Source organism: Lonchura striata, chromosome 10 (assembly GCF_050655825.1).
Source record: "Lonchura striata isolate lonStrDom1 chromosome 10, ASM5065582v1, whole genome shotgun sequence".
NCBI lineage: Eukaryota > Metazoa > Chordata > Aves > Passeriformes > Estrildidae > Lonchura > Lonchura striata.
The window spans coordinates 12,757,211-12,775,120 of record NC_140712.1 but is presented as its reverse complement, the minus strand read 5'-3'; the positions used below and the strand labels follow the sequence as shown (position 1 = coordinate 12,775,120).

Sequence of the window (17,910 nt, the reverse complement as noted above, 5' to 3'; positions counted from 1 at the left end):
AAGAGTCTGAGGTTGTGCTAGTTAAAAAAAAAAAAAAAGACTGAGAAGGGAGATACAAGAACTAAATTGCTTGCTTGTAAGTGAAAAGACTAAGTATTACTTAACTTCAGCAACATTTAGTTGGAAGTTATAAATCCTTATATAACTTTAACTAAATGTATATATTCAGTATAACTGAATGTTATACTTTGTCACGATAAGTATAATTTATCACTGGAAGAGGTTAGTTGTAGCAGCCATCACTGGAGGCCCTTATAAACCACTCAAACATTTTAAAAAAATAGTTGTATATGGTTGAGCCTGTTGAGGAATAAAGAGGAGAAACCAACGGTCTCTCAAAAATTAGTCTAGTCTTAAGCTTAGAAGGTCATGCAGAATTTAGTTCATGGTTTATGAGCATCCAGCATTTTTCCAGGTGTGTCCTTAATGGAAAGTGTTTACTCAGATCAAGCTGTAAATGGAGAATGACTTAATAAATTCAAAGTTGTGCAAAGATAATCCAAGGTCACTTTCATTCCAAATCCATATAGGGACTAAGTGTAGTTTGACTATTAAAGTGAATACAAATTTATTTCCTAGACATGACTTGTAGTAACCACATATTTAAAATCCACATTTCTTTGCTATTCAAAGCAAATAAATGAAAGGATATTACTTGAAGAAGTCTATTTAAATAAAGTTATCAAGATACAAACATTGCATAATAGTGCAAAATAAAAGGTTAATCTACTACTAATGGTGACTTTTCATTAAAAATGTGTCCTTTCCTCATGTTGTTTTTTCATTGAGCATGCAAGCAAGCTGTGCACCATGACACAAATAAGTAGTTTGAGGATACATGCTGTTTGCTTATGACTCAATAGCAGCTACACAAAAACTAGGACGTCCTCTTGATACCCTAGTCCAGACCTTAGTTCTGTACACAGTACAGCTGCAGCTGTGTTTGACTCTCCTGCTACCAAAAGGAATTGTTTCTCAGTTTTAAAGGGCAAATTACTAGAAACTGCAAACAATCTCTTCCTGTACACTTTTCCCCAATTCTCTCTAAAATGAATGCTAGGTAAACCTTTGAAAGCCTGGTGTAGCAGAGTGGAAAACACTGCTACAAGGGGAAAGGACTCAGTAATATCTGAGCTTTGCCCTTCTGGAGAAGCAGTCATTTGCATGTACAAGATAGCTGATGAGTATCATCTGGAAAGTCCAGTCTCCCTTACGCTCCCTGGCAGACTTCCTGGAGATTTCATGATACACTGACTTCTCTCATCTAAGGGCAGTGCTGAATATACAGGACGCACATTCATCCTTTCTCCAGTCTTCATCAGATAAGCATGGTAAAGGGCACCTTGCATATTACTGACACTCTAAAAACCTACAGCAAAGTAAAGAAAAACACAAATCAAGGTAAGACAGTTGAGAAACTCAGATCATCAAATGTCATAAAGCTTCATTTCCATTATTAAATATATAGCTCAAATATAATCAAATGCTTCTAACTTTATTTCTCTCAGTTACACAGTTTAACACGTAGCATAAACTGTTCATCTGACTGTTTTGTTTTAGGAATACACACACATATTGGAAAATAGTGATATGCCCAGTGTAGCATTTCTAGTAAAACTTCCTATGGCCACCTAGTGGCCTACATGGAATTGACCTATGAAAAATATTTAGGATTACATGAAGATCCTCTCATCTAAAAATAAAACAAAAAGTACAAGTTTCATAGCTTTTGCATATATTTGAGATATAAATACTAATTTGTTTGCACAGTACATCCTTTAACACAATTTGAGAAATAAAATGGGGGAGGGTGCAAATTTTATGTGAGAGAAACTACTAACAGAAAGCAAAATTAAAATGGCCCTTAAGGAAAGAAAATAAATTGAGGGAGTAAAATGTGAATTGAATTAACGATCTGAATGCATGAGCAAGTAAATAAACAATCTGCAGTGTGGTTGCAAGTATTATTAAATCTGAATGTGTGAAAAAATGGAAAATGGTACCATTAAAAAGAAAAAACAGCTAAATGCTTGCATAGTATGAAATGTTATGGAAATTCACCTGTTGTCCCCATTTTCAATAACTTAAATGAATATCACTTAAAACAGCACACAGATTAAAGATATCTGTATATATTTCAGATTTCAATATTAATGCCAAAAATACATAGTATGATTTTACATAGGATTTATGCTACATTAGAACACTAAAGACAAACATCACTTGAGTATTAAATGAAACATTAAATATTAAATAACTGAAAAATAAAATAAAAAGTGTAAACACTAAACTAACTTGGGAATTTGCTATTGCAACACATCCAATGAAGTGGTTTTAAACAGTACAAAAAGATTAGATTTAAGTATGTTTCCAGTCTACTTGGAATACACAAAGCTCATTCCAGAAACCTCTTAAAAACTGGTCCAGGATCACATAGAACCTTCTTTCTCTTGAGCGCTATTTTTATTCCTTTACAGACTTAACTTTATACTGCTGTCTCTACCAAACTTTGCTTGCAAGGAGTACTCAACAGTAAAATGAATGCTTGAGTTTGCCACTGTTTGCTAGCATCTTGGTGAAAACTGAGGATTTGTTGGAGATTCAGTGTAAGATTTGAGTTCATACGCAGCGCCGCTATCAACTTCCATGGATTTCCGAGAGAATAGGAGCCTTACATCTCTGTGGAGGTAGATCTTTCCAGATTTAGAACTCTGGAACCTGAAAAAGATACAAATATCTGTATTACCTAAACCAAAAGAATCATCTTTAAAAATTATTAAATAAAATGCACTCTTAAAATATTTAAGGCCAAAACACGTTTGAACAAACAAAATTAGTCAGTTAAAATGAAAAGAGAAAGAATATCCTAACGCTTTCATTGTTCTTTTTTTCTTTTGACATTTAAAGGTTCTGTTCCCAATCACCAGTGCAGTGCACAGCTTTCAAAGTGGCATTGAATATTTGAAGTTCATGCTGCCATAATGTATGTGAAAGATTAAAGTCCTCAGAAATCAGGAATGGCTAAAAATGCTCTAAAGTGAGCACTCTGGAAAATGTCCAAAGGGCTAAGTACACACAAAAAGGAAATTTCAACTATATACAAATCGAATATGCATTTCAGTTCCAGCAATCATGTAGACATGATTAATGGATGGAACACCAGGAAGTTTACTACTGCTTTATGCCACACTCCAAAGGTAAGAGCTTGTCTTGAGAAGCAGTAGGTACTGGGATCTCTTTTTTTTTTGTACAGACTAGGGAGCATTTCAAAGAGACTGCAGTTCACTGGCCCAACCACCAAGCAAGAAGTGGTCAATTCCTCAACCCATTCATCTTTTATGCTGCAGCTAAAAAGCTAAAAACCCTAATTCAGGTCCTCCAAACCTGCAGGAATGTGCCAGTTCCACTTTCCCTGGGTATTAACAATTGTATATAGGGAGACAAGATCTGCATTTCAGAGAACTGTATTCTATAGTTTTCATGTGGCAAAACTCTCTGATTTCCTTCTCTCCTCCAGGAAAGGCAGAAGAGCCTAAGGAACATTTCTTACAGCAATTGAACTTAATGTCAGTACCACTATACCAGAGTGACAGAGAAATGCTATTGCTGCTGTAACAGAAACAGAAAAGCCATTGCTGTTGTCACAACAAGATGATACCATGGCAAATGCTGAGATAGCAGTGCATGCTGTGTTATCATGTATTACAATTTGCACAGATTTTTAACAGGCTTTACATATTGACCCCATTGAAGCAAAAGCAGTATCTCTAGAATAAACCTCTTCATAATTGGACTGAAATTCTGAGCAGTAGGAGAAAGACAAATACAGAAGATCCATCAAGGCTTCATCGTCTGGGGAAGGCAGGTTGCAGAAATGGATTCTGTGGCACTGTTCTGTTCAGAGGGGTGGTGCAGAATAGCCTGTAGTCATCCCCACAGCCAGACAAAGGAAAACTCTGTTCTCCTAGATACAGCTGTCAAGGACATTAAATGCAGCAGGGTCCAGCAAAATGCTTCTACTGGCTCCCACAGAGATCTCATCCATCACTATTTATTTGCTCGGTGCTGTCAGTGTGAAAGCCCTTTACCTGATAGGCAAAAGGGAGAAGATACTATCTTAAGAGAAGACTGTGGAAGAGAGCACAAGGAAGAGTGAAAGACACAAGGGACAAAGCAATCACCACAAACAGTTAACTCGGAGTCTGGCTCACAATACATTTTAAAAGGAAAAAATTAAGCAAAAGGTCTTTTGCAGCAAAACTATGATTGAAATTAATTCCTATAGACCTAGTTATCAAAGCAGCATCATAAAATGGATCTCAACTCCTATTTTACACAAGGATCTTTGAAAAGAATTATTTGCATGGTCTATTTTTAAACTTCTCAAGCTTGCTCTTTTCTGTGAGTGATAATCCTGCAAGACTCCCTTTGCTCAGTAAACAGTGGTTCTCTGCAACATGACTTTTCTGAGCATGACATTTCAGAAAGATTGAAGAAGGATAAGTATGAAACAGCAGCAAAGTTCAAGGGATTCTTCTCATCTCTGCATACCTTACCTATTTTTTTTCTTTTAAACAAGTCTACGCTAGTAATTGGGATTTAGAAATGTTGCTTTCTATACATGCAAATACATTGAAATAATCGAGACAAGCATTCCCTACATCTTTGCAGGGTGGTGATGGAGTGGCCAGCATGGGACTGCCTCTGGAGCTATGACAGCTCCAGTAGTTTTGTGTAAAGAAATTTAAAAAAAACCCACACACCCAATGTCTCTGACAGACGGTGTCCTAGGACCAGTAACAGACAAATACAGAAATGCTTAAACACACAAATATCTAGAAAATGCTAGAAATGCTAGAAAATCTGGCAGAGGAATTTTCCTGAAGAAACCACAAATTAAAGCACAAAGTCCCTATATGTATTTTATAGACCATCAAAATTCACGAAGAACAGACTAATTCACAGAAACAGAATAATCCTGAAAAGCAGGATAATCATGAACATATATGTAGTAAGATGTGTTTTGTAAGTGGAAAAAACTATACAACACAATCTAAAAAATCTGTAAGTAAAAGCATTAGGACAAGGATAAAAATTTCTAGATAAGAAAAAATGCGGAGAGATCAGAAAGATCAAAAGCAGCCAGTAAATCAGTAATAGCAGGTATCTTCAGCTTCCACCAATAAAGGTGTATGTCACATTAGGACAGTATTTTTAAAAAGTTTCTCAACACCTTGAGGAATCACTACTTTTAACAGCCAGTTTCAGGCTTTCCTCCACTGAGCCCTCAGTAACAACCCCTGTTTAGCTGTTAAGCAACAGCAACTATGCTCCCTGCAATTCCTGGCATTGTGTCAGTAACTAAGGCTGTTGACCAAGCTTTAAAATCTTGAAAAATGCTGAGCTGTGGGCAGGTTAGCTGTTTAATTACTTTTTACAAGGGTGCCAGAATGTGACCTAGAAACCCACAGATGGTCATCATCCCCACAACGCCAGGCAAACATGAGGCACAAGCAGAGCTGAGCTCACTGCTCTTATGCTCAAGTAGATTTAATTACAAGACAAAAAGTCATTGCTTCACATGCAGCAAAAAATTTATCCCTGAAGCATCTTCAAAAAACAACTTAAGCTGCAGGTGCAGCTCTTGGGAGTTTTTAGTAATGAATAAAGCTCTGCTGTGTGTGCAAGCTACATTTGGTGCCTCAATCCTGTAGCTGTGGGTACAAGTACATCTGATAGCATATTGAACAGAACCTCAGCCATACAGAACTGCATGCAGAAGCTGCACACACAATAAATCTGACACTTTAAAGACTGTTGTAGAAAATCTGGCCGCCAATGTTAAGCTCCAGACCTATGCAAGCGTTTTTGCTGAATTACCACTTGAAAAGGAGCTTTCATAATGTGAGTGCTGACAACTGTGATTAAGGCCTCGCAAGCAGATGCGACCACAATGCAGCTCACTGGTGGTGACTTCATTTGTTTTTTTAAACAAAATTTCAATACGTAAGCCTAAGATGCTTGTGCTCAATGACTACTGCAACTAAAACTGAAAGGCTGCTCTAAGTCAACTTGAGCAACAAACAAAAATAAATCTGAATAGTTAAAACTTTTTAGGTTTGCATAACTTTTCAGTAAAGCAGGCTTGAGGAAACTTTGCTGCTTTAAAAAATGAAGTTTTAAAACCAACTTACATGAATTAATATACTACTAAGATTTTTTAAGGCCTTCTAATTAAAATCCATCTGTAGTAAAGAAGGCTACTAAATGGACAACTGAGCCTTTTGTAAAACCGTAAGTGCTGAGTATAATAAACCACAAGACAGATCAACATAAGCTACTTTAATATTTCAAGGAGTTCTGCCATTCTTACACTATGAGAAAGGACCCTAAGCTTGGGCTTTTATCAATGAAGAAAAAATTTGTGTCATACTCTGTAGTTATCCTCTTGCCAAAGTAATCAGTCAGCATCATAATTATGCTTTTGGTTTTCCCATCAGAAATGGATGCATTTCCAATTACACATCATAAACCCATGAACTGATTCGTACCAGAGGTCTGAAAGCTGAGCTAAATTGTATAAATATTTCAAAATAAGAAACATCAGAACCGCACATTTCTGTCTCTCAGCAGGTATCAGAAATAGGAAGCTCTTAAAAAAGACTTCTAGCTGTAACAGCTGAGAGAGCAGAAAGCAGCTTTGCCTTCAAATACAAAGTAAATCATTATTCTGTCAGCAAGAAATTTACAAACAACATTAAAGTAGAAATTGAAAGGGCGCACAAGACCACTGCTCTTCATGCAGGTATGCCAGACCCAGCTGGCCACAATTTTAACCACCACTGCAGCCAAGGCCTGTCCCCAGTTCCTCTGCACAGTCAGATCAACATTACATCTGAACAGAGCCTTCTGTTGGGGCTACACACTTTTTCAGAATTAGCCCCAAAAGAAAAACTTTAGAAGGTGGTTAGGTTAGACCTTGCAAGATAGTGTGGCCTGAAAGGCTGAATTTCAATCCAGGCTGCATTTCAGAATGAAAACACAGTTCAACAGCCTTCCTCTCGTGACACTATTTTCACACTCCAGTAAACCAACACACTTTTTATGACTGTCAACTTCCATTTAATGGGAGAGTCTGGTTAGAACCACTGTTCTAGACAAGGTTGTGTTTCAAAAGTCTGTTGGATAGAAATCAGTGCCACTAAATAGGAAATATGTGCCAGAAATAATTGCAAAACAATAGAGAAGTGTAAGATATTTTATTTTGTTCTGCTTGCTCACTTCAGAATGTCAGCTGCTGGTGGGTTTCCAAGTGCTGCAGTGAAAGCTCTGGGTCTGTGTGTACAGACATTTCTTACTACAAAAACACACACTAAAAGTCTGCAAACTGCAGGAGGACAGAGTATATCCGTAATTCCCCTTTGTTCCCAACTGCAGTTTCCAGAACACCCCAAAAGCAGCAGCACAATGTCTAGTTCCAGGCAGTGCTTTGTAAATAATTTAAGGAAGATTGAGTGAATATTTTATAAAGTGAAAGGCAACATCACCAATATTGCATCATGAAACAGGTATTTGCATTTTTGCCACTAAACAGTGTCTTTTTAGGAGTGGAGCAGACCATTTTTCATGTTGCAAGCCATTCTGGTGAAGAGGCAGATGTGAAGCACACCTTCCCTTCAGTGATCCTTAGTTTTGGCCTTTGCCCATGTAACATCCACTTTCACTATTTCCTGTAACCTCAAAAAAAGTGCATTGATTCAGACACAACAATTTCTCTCTCACTAAGAAAATGTGTAAGCTTTATAATACTATACAAAATACTTTAAAGCCAAGAGAAAGTTTTGTATTTTAACTTTGTTTCTCCCAAGGAGAACTCAAATTATTTATTACCTCTTCTTCCTCTACTGTCTAACTTAAAGACCAAGTTAGCATTTTTTTTTCTTTTCATTCTTTCTTATTTCTGTATCCAGAAAGGCTGGCTGGGAAAGAAATTATGAGTTAAATTTTGGCAGATACTTTTTTATAGTTTGGCTTGGGTTTGTTGGGGGTTTTTTGTTTTATGTTGGTGTTTTAACTTCAAGGAGCTTACCTCAGATGTATGAGGTAGCGTAGTAGCCTTTCTTCAGTCTGGTGACTGTTTTCTTTATTGACAGTTCGCTTGATTTCTCGTCTCACAGGAACAGAAAAAGTTCTTTGCCGTAGGAATGTTTGATGATTAGCTGGCATTTCTCTCAAGTCATAGATCACCACAAACATCTTCACCACAGTTTTGTTAGGGTTAAATAAGGTCTGAAAAGACAAACAGTTCAATATAATACTCTTTAGAGATGACACATTTTTTTTAAAAAAAAACAAATCTAACCCAAACTCCATCTGTCAAAATAGTTATCTGTGCACTTTGTTTCTGTGCCATACAGAAACATTTATGTAAAGACATTGTGAAGCCTTTCTGGTTTTCAACACTTCGGCTACCAGCAATTCCCATTTTAATTATATTATAATTATAATGCTAAACACAATCTAATCTGAATGAAACACTAGTATATGACTACTCTTACTTTGCTAATCAGCATCCCCGTTTTTGTTTATTTTTCCAGTCAGCTTTTTGTCTACACTGTTTCCAGACACAATACACTCGCAGGAAGCACAGTGGTGGGCTCCACTTTTAAACCTGAAATTATGAATGTGTTATCTCGGACTGAGTTCTTAAAAGAAAGTATCACTTCACTGGTTCTAAGCAATGACTGTGATTTACTTTGTGATTTTATTACAAAAGTAAAGGTGGTGTTAAAATATTACAAAAAGTAGATACAATTATTCATTCTTAATAGCTTTAGAATAATTTCAGGATTTGAACTGTGGCCTAATTACTTTTCCATCACTTTTTCAAAGCCACAGTGTCCCCAGGTATTCTGAATCTCCTGGAACTGATTCTAAGACTCCTCAGAGCACAGAAGTGTTCAAAGATTGGGAATCTTTTTTGTCCCACACACAGATTTCTACTGGTAGCTTCATGCTCATCTCAAATAAACTCATCTCTGCATGACTTTCTTAATATTAGTGGTTTCAAGGCACCCTTATCTGCTGAGTACATACCACTTGTATTGTTCCTGAAGGCGGTACCCGATAACCCCTTTTGCCAAGGGACTCTAAAGTAATTACACCCTACAAAACAAAACTCATATTTAGGTCACAGAGATAAACAAATCAAAATGTTCTAGTCACATAATTGCATTTATTTGAAACATAATCAGTAATTTACAAAAACTAAAAATAGAGAAGGCAATGCATTTACAATGCAGTTAAAAAATCAACAGTATGGGCCTTAAAGATACTTTGGCAGACCATTCAAAGCTGTGCAATAAGAGGGACATTCTCCTCTTGAAACAAGATTCAAGTTTCCACATCTTCTCCACATCAGGGAGCTAGGACAAAACAGAGCTTTCTTTTCAAAGCAGCTGGGAGGTTAATACGAAACATTTGTCCCCTCCTTTCCATTTCTATATAATCTACAATTGCACCAATAATACTCCAAATCTCACAGAACTCATTTTTGCTTTTCAAAGGCAGCAGATGCACTTAATCTCCCATTCTAATCCAAACCTTAGGAAGGATGACATCTGCTTTTGTACCAGCTGTGATCCACAGAGCACCCGCCCTGGGGGCACTGCCACACGTCTGCTCACCCTGCAGGGCACCAGCACTGCACCCCTGCACGGGACTTCAGCAACCAAACCAAACCAACCACCAGAAAAAGACCCCAAAGCAGAGAAAATAGCTATACAAACAGAAACAATGGTTCTGATGATGGAGGCACTACACAAATGCTGTATTAATCCTGGGAGACTCAGCCATAATAGCATATTTGGAAATAGCATGTGGAAAAGCCTGAAACAATGAAACCCAGCTAGGAAAATAAGCAATGCTACTTTTAACTATTTAAGGAACATGAGAATCCCTTCACCTCCTAGAAAATCACATGAAATAATCTAAAAAAATGAAAGCAAAAGAATAGATACTTTTTGTAGTGATTAAGACATACACAAGTTTAAACTCAAAGCCATTACTTAAAGTCTAAGCAATTTAATTTTCTGAATTCTTTCCAAAACAGAAGGTCAGAAATGGTAAACGCTATGAATTCAAAATCTAAATCTAAATATTGGGATACTCAGATGTTCACTGCTTGACTTCCATGTTTAAACACTCTTTACTGTATATTGGACAGATGTACACATATGGAAAGCTCTAAAAATTGGATCTGTCATCTATGTAAAATTAAGGTTCTTTAACAGACATTCAGAGCAAATCCAGCCTCTGATTCAATGCCAGCATACAAGACATCATTTTCTTCTTACAGAGGAGCATTTTTAGACATGCAAAACCCATGCTGTCACTGTGGAAAGGTGGAACAGAATTAGCACCCAGAGACTGAAAATACAAACACTGTATGGCTGCAAACATCAGCAAACCATGCAGCCTGTGAGGGTGCTGAATGTCACCACAGCCCGGGCAAGATCTGCTTGAAAACAAAGGGCTGAGCAACTTCCAGGTCTAAGGTCTCCACCATCCCCTTGGCCTGCACCTAAGTCACTCTGCAGAGTGGTTAGTTGCCCAGAGCAGCTGTTTGTTGGGACAACAAAATGAATCCACTTAAGTCCAGCTATTGCCTCACTGCTATTTTAAGTTAGATGGATAAAAAGAGATGTTGGGGGTTGATCACTACAGTGTGGGGGGAGACAAATACATTCAATATCCCAAGATGAGAACAGCTGAATGGTGGGGCAGAGAAGAAGGAAAAGCACTAGTTAGGGAAAGGAAGAGGGACAGGAGAACTCTGTCAAAGACAGCAGAAAAATAAGCCAGATCCCTGCAAATCTTTACTTTCTGAACCCTCTACTCACCAAGCTCTTGCTCTTCACCTCCACATATCAGAACTTATTTAAAATAAATCCAACCACACATTTACCATGTAAGGAGAGGGTGCATTGTCATCTGAAACGCTGTAGAATGACACTTCAACTGGCAGAGTCATGTGCGTGGGACAGAAGACTCCACTTGCTCCCACCTCTGCTGTGAAACCCTCCACGACACCGAGCGGGTCTAAGCGGAAATTCAGGACAGATTCCTGAGAAACAAAGCACACACAGCTGAGCTTCGGAACACCTCAAATACAACAGCATAACTAATCAGGAAACAAGTGCAAAAGCCCACAGAGAACAACAAATCCTCAACAAATTCAACTCTGTATTTCACAAGACAGCAGAATATAACCCATGAATGCTCTGGCTAATAGTTGCTGTTATTGGATATGCTATTTGAAGTGAAAAGCTGGAATCTACACTTCAAACACGTTCCTCAAATCAGTTTAACACACTGATTTAATCCAGCTTTTGTGACATACTAAGTAGACTTTAAGAGTGAAAATGTAAATCCTTTTTTCTAAGTAAGTACATTTTAAACATGAACAATTACATGTTATTAAATCTCATTTATGACAACAGAACATCTTCTAACCTGACCACAGTGGGAAACAAAAGCTTAAGCAACTCATTGCATTTGATTCTCTGAGACAGATGATGTCTGGGACATGAAATAAGTGCCTTTATAGTTGGAAATGAAAACTAATTTTATTCAATTCAGTTAGGAACTTTTACATTCTAATAATGCTGGAATTGTTCACAGTAATATACTTTTAAAAGCAGTACAGAAGAGTAAAAATACCACAAGAATTCTAGAGAATATGCAATACCTCAAAGTTTCCCAGAAGGCTCAGACTTGTTACTGGGGGAGCACTAGAACTTAGAAATGGTTTCCCATGGCTGTCTGGATCACCTTCTTTGTTTATACAATGTTGTGGGCTATTAAAAAAAAAGACAGAATAAATATAAAGGATAAACAAATTTGCTTTTGTCTTCTGTGTATAAACAGCTCTAGAAAGAATAATTTACTTTAGTATACTATAAAATGTTGTCCTAAAGAAGTAACAGTTAAACATTGCCTGTTAATACTTTAGCAGAACATTTCCTAGTTAACTCAAAAAATATTTTTACCAGCTTTACATTACAAGGCGTAAAGACAATAAAAATTTCTTCTTTAGCTCCATTAGCAGGAATCAAAATATCATATTTTCTTCTCTTGTATGTGGGTACTTTTGTCTCATATTCTGAAATATATCTCATATTTCCAACATCAAACTACAATACCAAAAGCTGTTTATGTTACATGTATTCATGTATGAAAGGTCATGATTGGCCCTTTTTAAAAGTCTGGTTCTCTGAACAAGTGAAGACAAAATACTTCACATGTTCAGCACTAAGAACAAAATACAACACAAAAATAACATTGGTTTGAAGGAGAATCAACAATGACTAGCTTTTCTGTCAATGCAAGTGTATCTGACAGCATATCTACCCCTGCATGGGACAGAATTAATTCTGCCAGTAGCTCCCATTCCATGGTTATCTCCCAGAGCTGGGCTAACCTGGAAACTTCCAGGGCAACTCAGCCACTGAGCAGTGTATCAAATTAAGGTTCTTTTGAAAGCATTTTTTGTCTTTGCTAACATGCTTTGATTTTGCATATAAATATATATATATACATTATGCTCCCTCAAAAATCTCAATGATTCTGGTAAATAAAGCATACCTTCTTGCAGACAGACATTTCAACAATGATGAATCCAGATCAAAGCATCCAGACTGTGTTTTCCTTTGAGGAACCTCAACAAGAAAAGAAGATGTTAATTTGAAAAGTGAACTGCTACCACAGACAATTTTGGCAAGTAAGCACATTTTGCCAAGAATTTTCATGACAATACGAAATTACAGAAACAGAGCAGAAAATGTAATTCCTATAAATTTTAAACTTAGTGAAGAAAGTTCTAGGATTATTAATGATGAGACTGTAAATTCTGACTAACAGGAAGCATTACAATGAAGACATTCAGGAAGCTTATGTCTCTTTGGAACAGGACAGAATATTACTAATAAACAGGCTGTAACAATTGCCATCCAATCTTCCTGAAATTTACAGACAAGGAAAAATAAAGCATACCACGTGCTGATTATTACAGGACATCACTACTTCAGTAGTTTTAATAAGAACTGCCTGCTTTTTTTAAAACTCCAAACAACCTACCAAGAACCTAACACTTCCCCAGTGTCTGCCTTATCACAGCAGCTTTGTTCACTAAGTCATTCCGTGACACCTCTGGTTGCTGAAGAATATACAATACAAACTGTTCACAGAAACAAAGGCTTTGGAATAATGGGCAATCAGGTGTTAAAAATGAACACAAAACCCCCTAAATGACAAAATGTTAAATTACACTTAAAACTCTCATCTTCAAAATGCTTTCTTTTGTGCTCCAAAATAGCACCAAAGGCATTGTTTCCATCAAGTTTTCAATTTAATGCCACCTTTTGTTAATCTTGATAAGACTTCAACAACTATGTCTTTAATATTTTCTTTTCCAAAATTATTATTCAGCCTAATTTACATATTAACTCCCATTTAAGCATTAATTTCCACTCACAAGAGTATTCACTGTGACACAAAGTAAATACACACACTTCACCTAGGCATTTTGTCAGATTTTATACCATGCACAGACATTAGAGGAACAAGCAGTCCCTTTCTCAGCTAAAAGAATTTCAAGAATAACTTACAGGACTAGAAAGCAGAGGCAGTCCAGTTCTGGGATGAAAAGCCTTGGTTGAAGTTCCATCCAGGGATCGAAAATTGTGTTTCCGCCACGTATTTGTGTGTTTTAGAGGCGGTGCTTTCTGCCAGCAAAACAAATTCCCTGAGGTTATCAATGGGATATTTCAGTGACCTACCATAGTAACACTCACTTGCTGTAAGGGAGAAGACTCCTGACCCAGGTGGATCTACACCACACTAGCATGGGATGAAACATTCAGTAGAAATTCCCCTTGACTGAATCTCCAGTTATACAGACTGCCCCTAACAGATCACATTCCATACTCTGATGGGTGTATTTCTACAAGCCAGGGTGCCTCACTGCCCGTGGAAACAGTCACTCAGATCTCTGTCACCATGAGAGGAACAGGACAGAGTTCTTCTCCATGTTAAACTGATGAAGTTCATGGGAGGCAGCACCGGCCAAGTTACCCCACCACACAGAATCAATCATTTGACAGGTCACCTTGTCAGCTAGACCATGGTACTAAATGGTTTCTTGAACACCTCCAGGGATGGTGACTGCACCACCTGGGCCATCATTCATTCTCATGCTTAACCCTTTCCATGAAGAAATTCTTCCTGAGTTACTTCAGGCCAAGACTACAATGGTAATATGCTGCTACCTGCAAAGTCAGGCTGAAACTCCTCTTCATGCTGCCTCTTAGCAGATAGAGGGTACAAGCTGTCTGACAAAGGGCAGCTAGAGGAATATTGTCTGCTCCCATACGTACTTACCTGTGCATCTGGGTTCTTCTGCCGCTCACACTTAACTACATTGTCTTCTGCAGCTTTCTTCTGAGAAGTGCTTTGAAAATCAAGGCCTGTTGGGTCTTCATTCTCATCATGTGCAGTTTTTGTTTTATCTTGTTTGGTTTTGGTTTTGAAACTGTCATGGTCTTTATTTAAATAATTTTCAATACTAATAAGTTGTGTATTTTGCTCATAAATAATTGGTTTTTTGGAGTCTCTGTCTAAACACTTAAGCTCATTTTTGTGCAAAGAGTCAGATATCGGCATCACAGTTGCTTTTTTTGTACCTTCAAGTATTCTGCATTTTTCTATCTGTAAATTATTAAAACTCTCTGTGCCATTGTTCTCACTAACAACTGTTCTTTCTTTAAGTTTATTTGTGCAAATCTGTTCATCAATGATGCTGGAATTTGAACCATGTTTAATTCTATTGGTATTCTGGTCTTTCTGTGCATAACCAGAATGTATTTCCGATTTATCTGAAACTTCAGATTTGTTTTCTTTAATACATGATGATGATGTGTGAATGCTACTAAATACATGGCAAGATTTATTTGAAGTCTGATGAAATGAATTTTGGACAGCTTCAGTGGGTTTTGCTAAAACCAATTTTCTTCTTGCTTGGACTTTGAGAGAAGTCTTCAATTCTCCATCAAACCTAGAAGGACTGGTAGGAGTATCAGGTGTCTTTGTCCCTGATTTACTGCTGTCTTCTAACAAAGAAAATTTTGATTTAACGAAAGAAACAGAAGACGGTTCCTTGCCTTTCTTCAGCAAATTTTCATCTTCATACGTACTTCGGAAAATTTTTGACGTGACTGGACTAGCCTCATGCACTTTGAATGGACGTCCAGCAACGTGGGAAGTAGCTGGATCACAATGAATCAGGTGCTGGGCAATCCTTGCTATCACCTCCTGCCGCTCCTGGAGCAGGGAACCAATCAGGGGGTTACCCTCTCCTGCCGACTGACGGCCACAGTGGCTCCCTGGAACACGGGCCTCCAGCAGTGGCACCTCCGGCACTGCTCTAGCTTTACCTTCGTCACCATCTTCCTGTATTGCATTGTCTAAATTGGCAGCAGGAAGAGGGGAGCTTTCCTTGCTTTTCCTTGGCGAGTTTTCCTCTTCGAAAGTGCTCCGAAAAGCTTTTGGTGTGGCCGAGATGTTTTCATGTGTGGTGAATGGACGCCCAGCAACAACTGGTGAAGTAGCTGGATCACAGTGAATCAAGTGCTGAGCAATCCTTGCAATGACTTCTTGTCGCTCTTGAAGTAAAGAGCCTATCAAAGGATTGGTTTCTCCTGTGGGCTGATGAGAGCAATGACTATTTGAAACACGGGAATCAACCAGAGAATAGGATTTAAAAGTTCTGACTGGTGTTTCGTGAGGTTGTGTCTTATTGTCTGCTGTGGCATTATAGCACTGAACTTTAGACTGCGATGCCCCAAAGTCAGATCCAAGTCCGGTAGATGGATAAAGTTTGAAATTTCTAAAAGATGTGGTAAATTCAGGCATCTTTTTTCCATTAAGTAGGCTTTCAGGTGTCTTTGTCCATGTCTGTCTCCCACGAAAACGCAGTGGACTGGAAGTACTGCATTGCTGAGCAGCACTGGGATTGCTGCGCTGATGGAACTTACGCTCTTGCATTTGCTTTTCATAAAAGCTAAGGTTGGTGTGAATACTGCAGGTCAAAACTGGGTAGTTGGATTGCCTAGGCAGGGACTGGACGCTGACCCTCAAGGCCACGTTGTGCGAAACGTTAGGAACAGGAAAGACGTGCTCAGTGGGTGTCTGGGAGAACGTCCATTGCAAGTCCACATCTGCAGCGCTCACCCTGCAACAATACCAAAGCGCACTTACAGAAATGGCTACATGAAAAGTTTTTAATTATCTACTTTGTAAGAAATATCTAAGAAAAAGCACTGGAAACATCAGCAACTGCTGTACTTTGCGGAGTACACAAATCCTACAGAACTGCAAAAGTACCAGGCCAACAATATGGCACCTTCTAAAAGCAAGTAGGAAACCAGGAGAGAAGAATGATTTTAAGACAAGCCCAGCAATCTGAAAACAGCAAATGAGTTTTTTTCCATTGCAGGCGTACCTGTAGAGGATGTTTCGGGGAACGGCACCATGTGAAACACTCAGCCACGCGCTCAGCTGCGAGAAGAAAACGAAGGAGCGAACAGCCAATAAAAGGGTCTTCTCTTCAATAAATCGATCTCCACTCCTAAGGCATTTACAAACAAACACATGAGTGTTGGTAAGAATATTCAGAGACCTGTTAGAACTAGAACATTGTCAGATCTTCAGTCAGAAAATAAAATACAGCTTAATCAAGCAAAGCAAAACTCCTCAAATGCTTTAAAGATTCCAGAGGTTGATCTGTTTTTATACACATAAAAACTGACAAAATTTTATATAACAAATGTTACATGTTACTATTTGCAGTCAGGATCATTTCATACTCTGCACTGCACAATGTGCACTGCATAAATTTTGAGTAAAATTGAAATGCTTTGATTTCAGAAGTAAACAGTGGTTTTCTTAGATCAGTCCTCATGGCAAAGAGCCAGTTTAAAAACACTAATTACTTTAAGGACTTCAATATGACAAGCTTCAAATTATCAACTAATCCTCATATCCAACTTACTGTCGAGGAACTGGCTCCAAAATCCACCTTTCTAACAGCAATGCATCTTGTTTGATTGCAGGATCATTTAAATCATTCCCCTCTGTGGTGGGCCCTTCATCACTATAGCAACAGTCTGGAAGTAGCATCACTTCTACCATGATTGGAATATTGTTCTTCCACAGAAGCATAACCTCAGATCTGGTTCGCCTGGCCTGACGACACTGAGGGAAAGAAAAATGTCAACATACACAAGCCATAAAAATACTAGCTAGATTTAAATCTAATTTAAAAGCACATTCCAAAGTACTAGAGAAGGGTAAGGGTCAAATTCTGTTTGGTTGCACCAAATCAGAAATAAGATTCCAGAGATATTAAATGAAAAAATAATTAATGTCTCCCTTACAGTTGCCATTTGAGAAACTTTCTTTAGGAAATTTAAAAAGCTTGTAAAAATGCATCTCCCCAACCACTGCACTCTGCTACCTTCTAGTTATCTCTCCACAAGGCACCCTCTTGGGTAGACAGACTCAAGCAGTATCTTTATAAATCTTTATACACTGTGTCTTGGAGCAGGCTAACTTCTACATGAATATAACTTAAATTCCCACAGTACTTAAGAACTTTTCCTTGAGAGATGGGATGCTCCAACCTTTCCCCCAAACAGACTGGCTAGATTTGATGTGTTTTTTATATTACTAATTTTTCCAGAACACCTGGAAAAACAAAAAGTTAGGTAAGTCAGCCTACATTTTCTCAAAAGAAACCCCAGACCAAGAATACTAAGTATAGTGCTTGTCATTTGCATAATAAAAGATTCAAAC

The 17,910-nt window shown here is 37.9% G+C and overlaps 1 protein-coding gene across 13 annotated transcripts in view; it reads right to left on the bottom strand.

Moving 5' to 3' along the window:
* Nucleotides 1-1,474: 1,474 nt before the first annotated feature.
* ATOSA (atos homolog A) overlaps nt 1,475-17,910 on the bottom strand; it is a 48,066-nt gene continuing 31,630 nt past the window's right edge. For 11 of the 13 annotated variants that reach the window (XM_085588744.1, XM_085588752.1, XM_021537430.3 and 8 more), the window contains 10 exons: nt 17,108-17,310; nt 16,559-16,684; nt 14,440-16,288; nt 13,668-13,784; nt 12,646-12,719; nt 11,750-11,858; nt 10,967-11,125; nt 9,097-9,165; nt 8,090-8,289; nt 1,475-2,718 (listed from right to left, as the gene is read on the bottom strand). In XM_085588744.1, coding sequence (XP_085444870.1) covers nt 2,565-2,718; nt 8,090-8,289; nt 9,097-9,165; nt 10,967-11,125; nt 11,750-11,858; nt 12,646-12,719; nt 13,668-13,784; nt 14,440-16,288; nt 16,559-16,684; nt 17,108-17,310 — 3,060 coding nt within the window. In that variant the 3' untranslated portion in view covers nt 1,475-2,564. Of the gene's footprint in view, nt 2,719-2,750; nt 4,089-8,089; nt 8,290-9,096; nt 9,166-10,966; nt 11,126-11,749; nt 11,859-12,645; nt 12,720-13,667; nt 13,785-14,439; nt 16,289-16,558; nt 16,685-17,107; nt 17,311-17,910 lie in introns of those variants that run through there. The other 2 variants (XM_085588749.1, XM_085588742.1) reach the window with 2 other exon arrangements.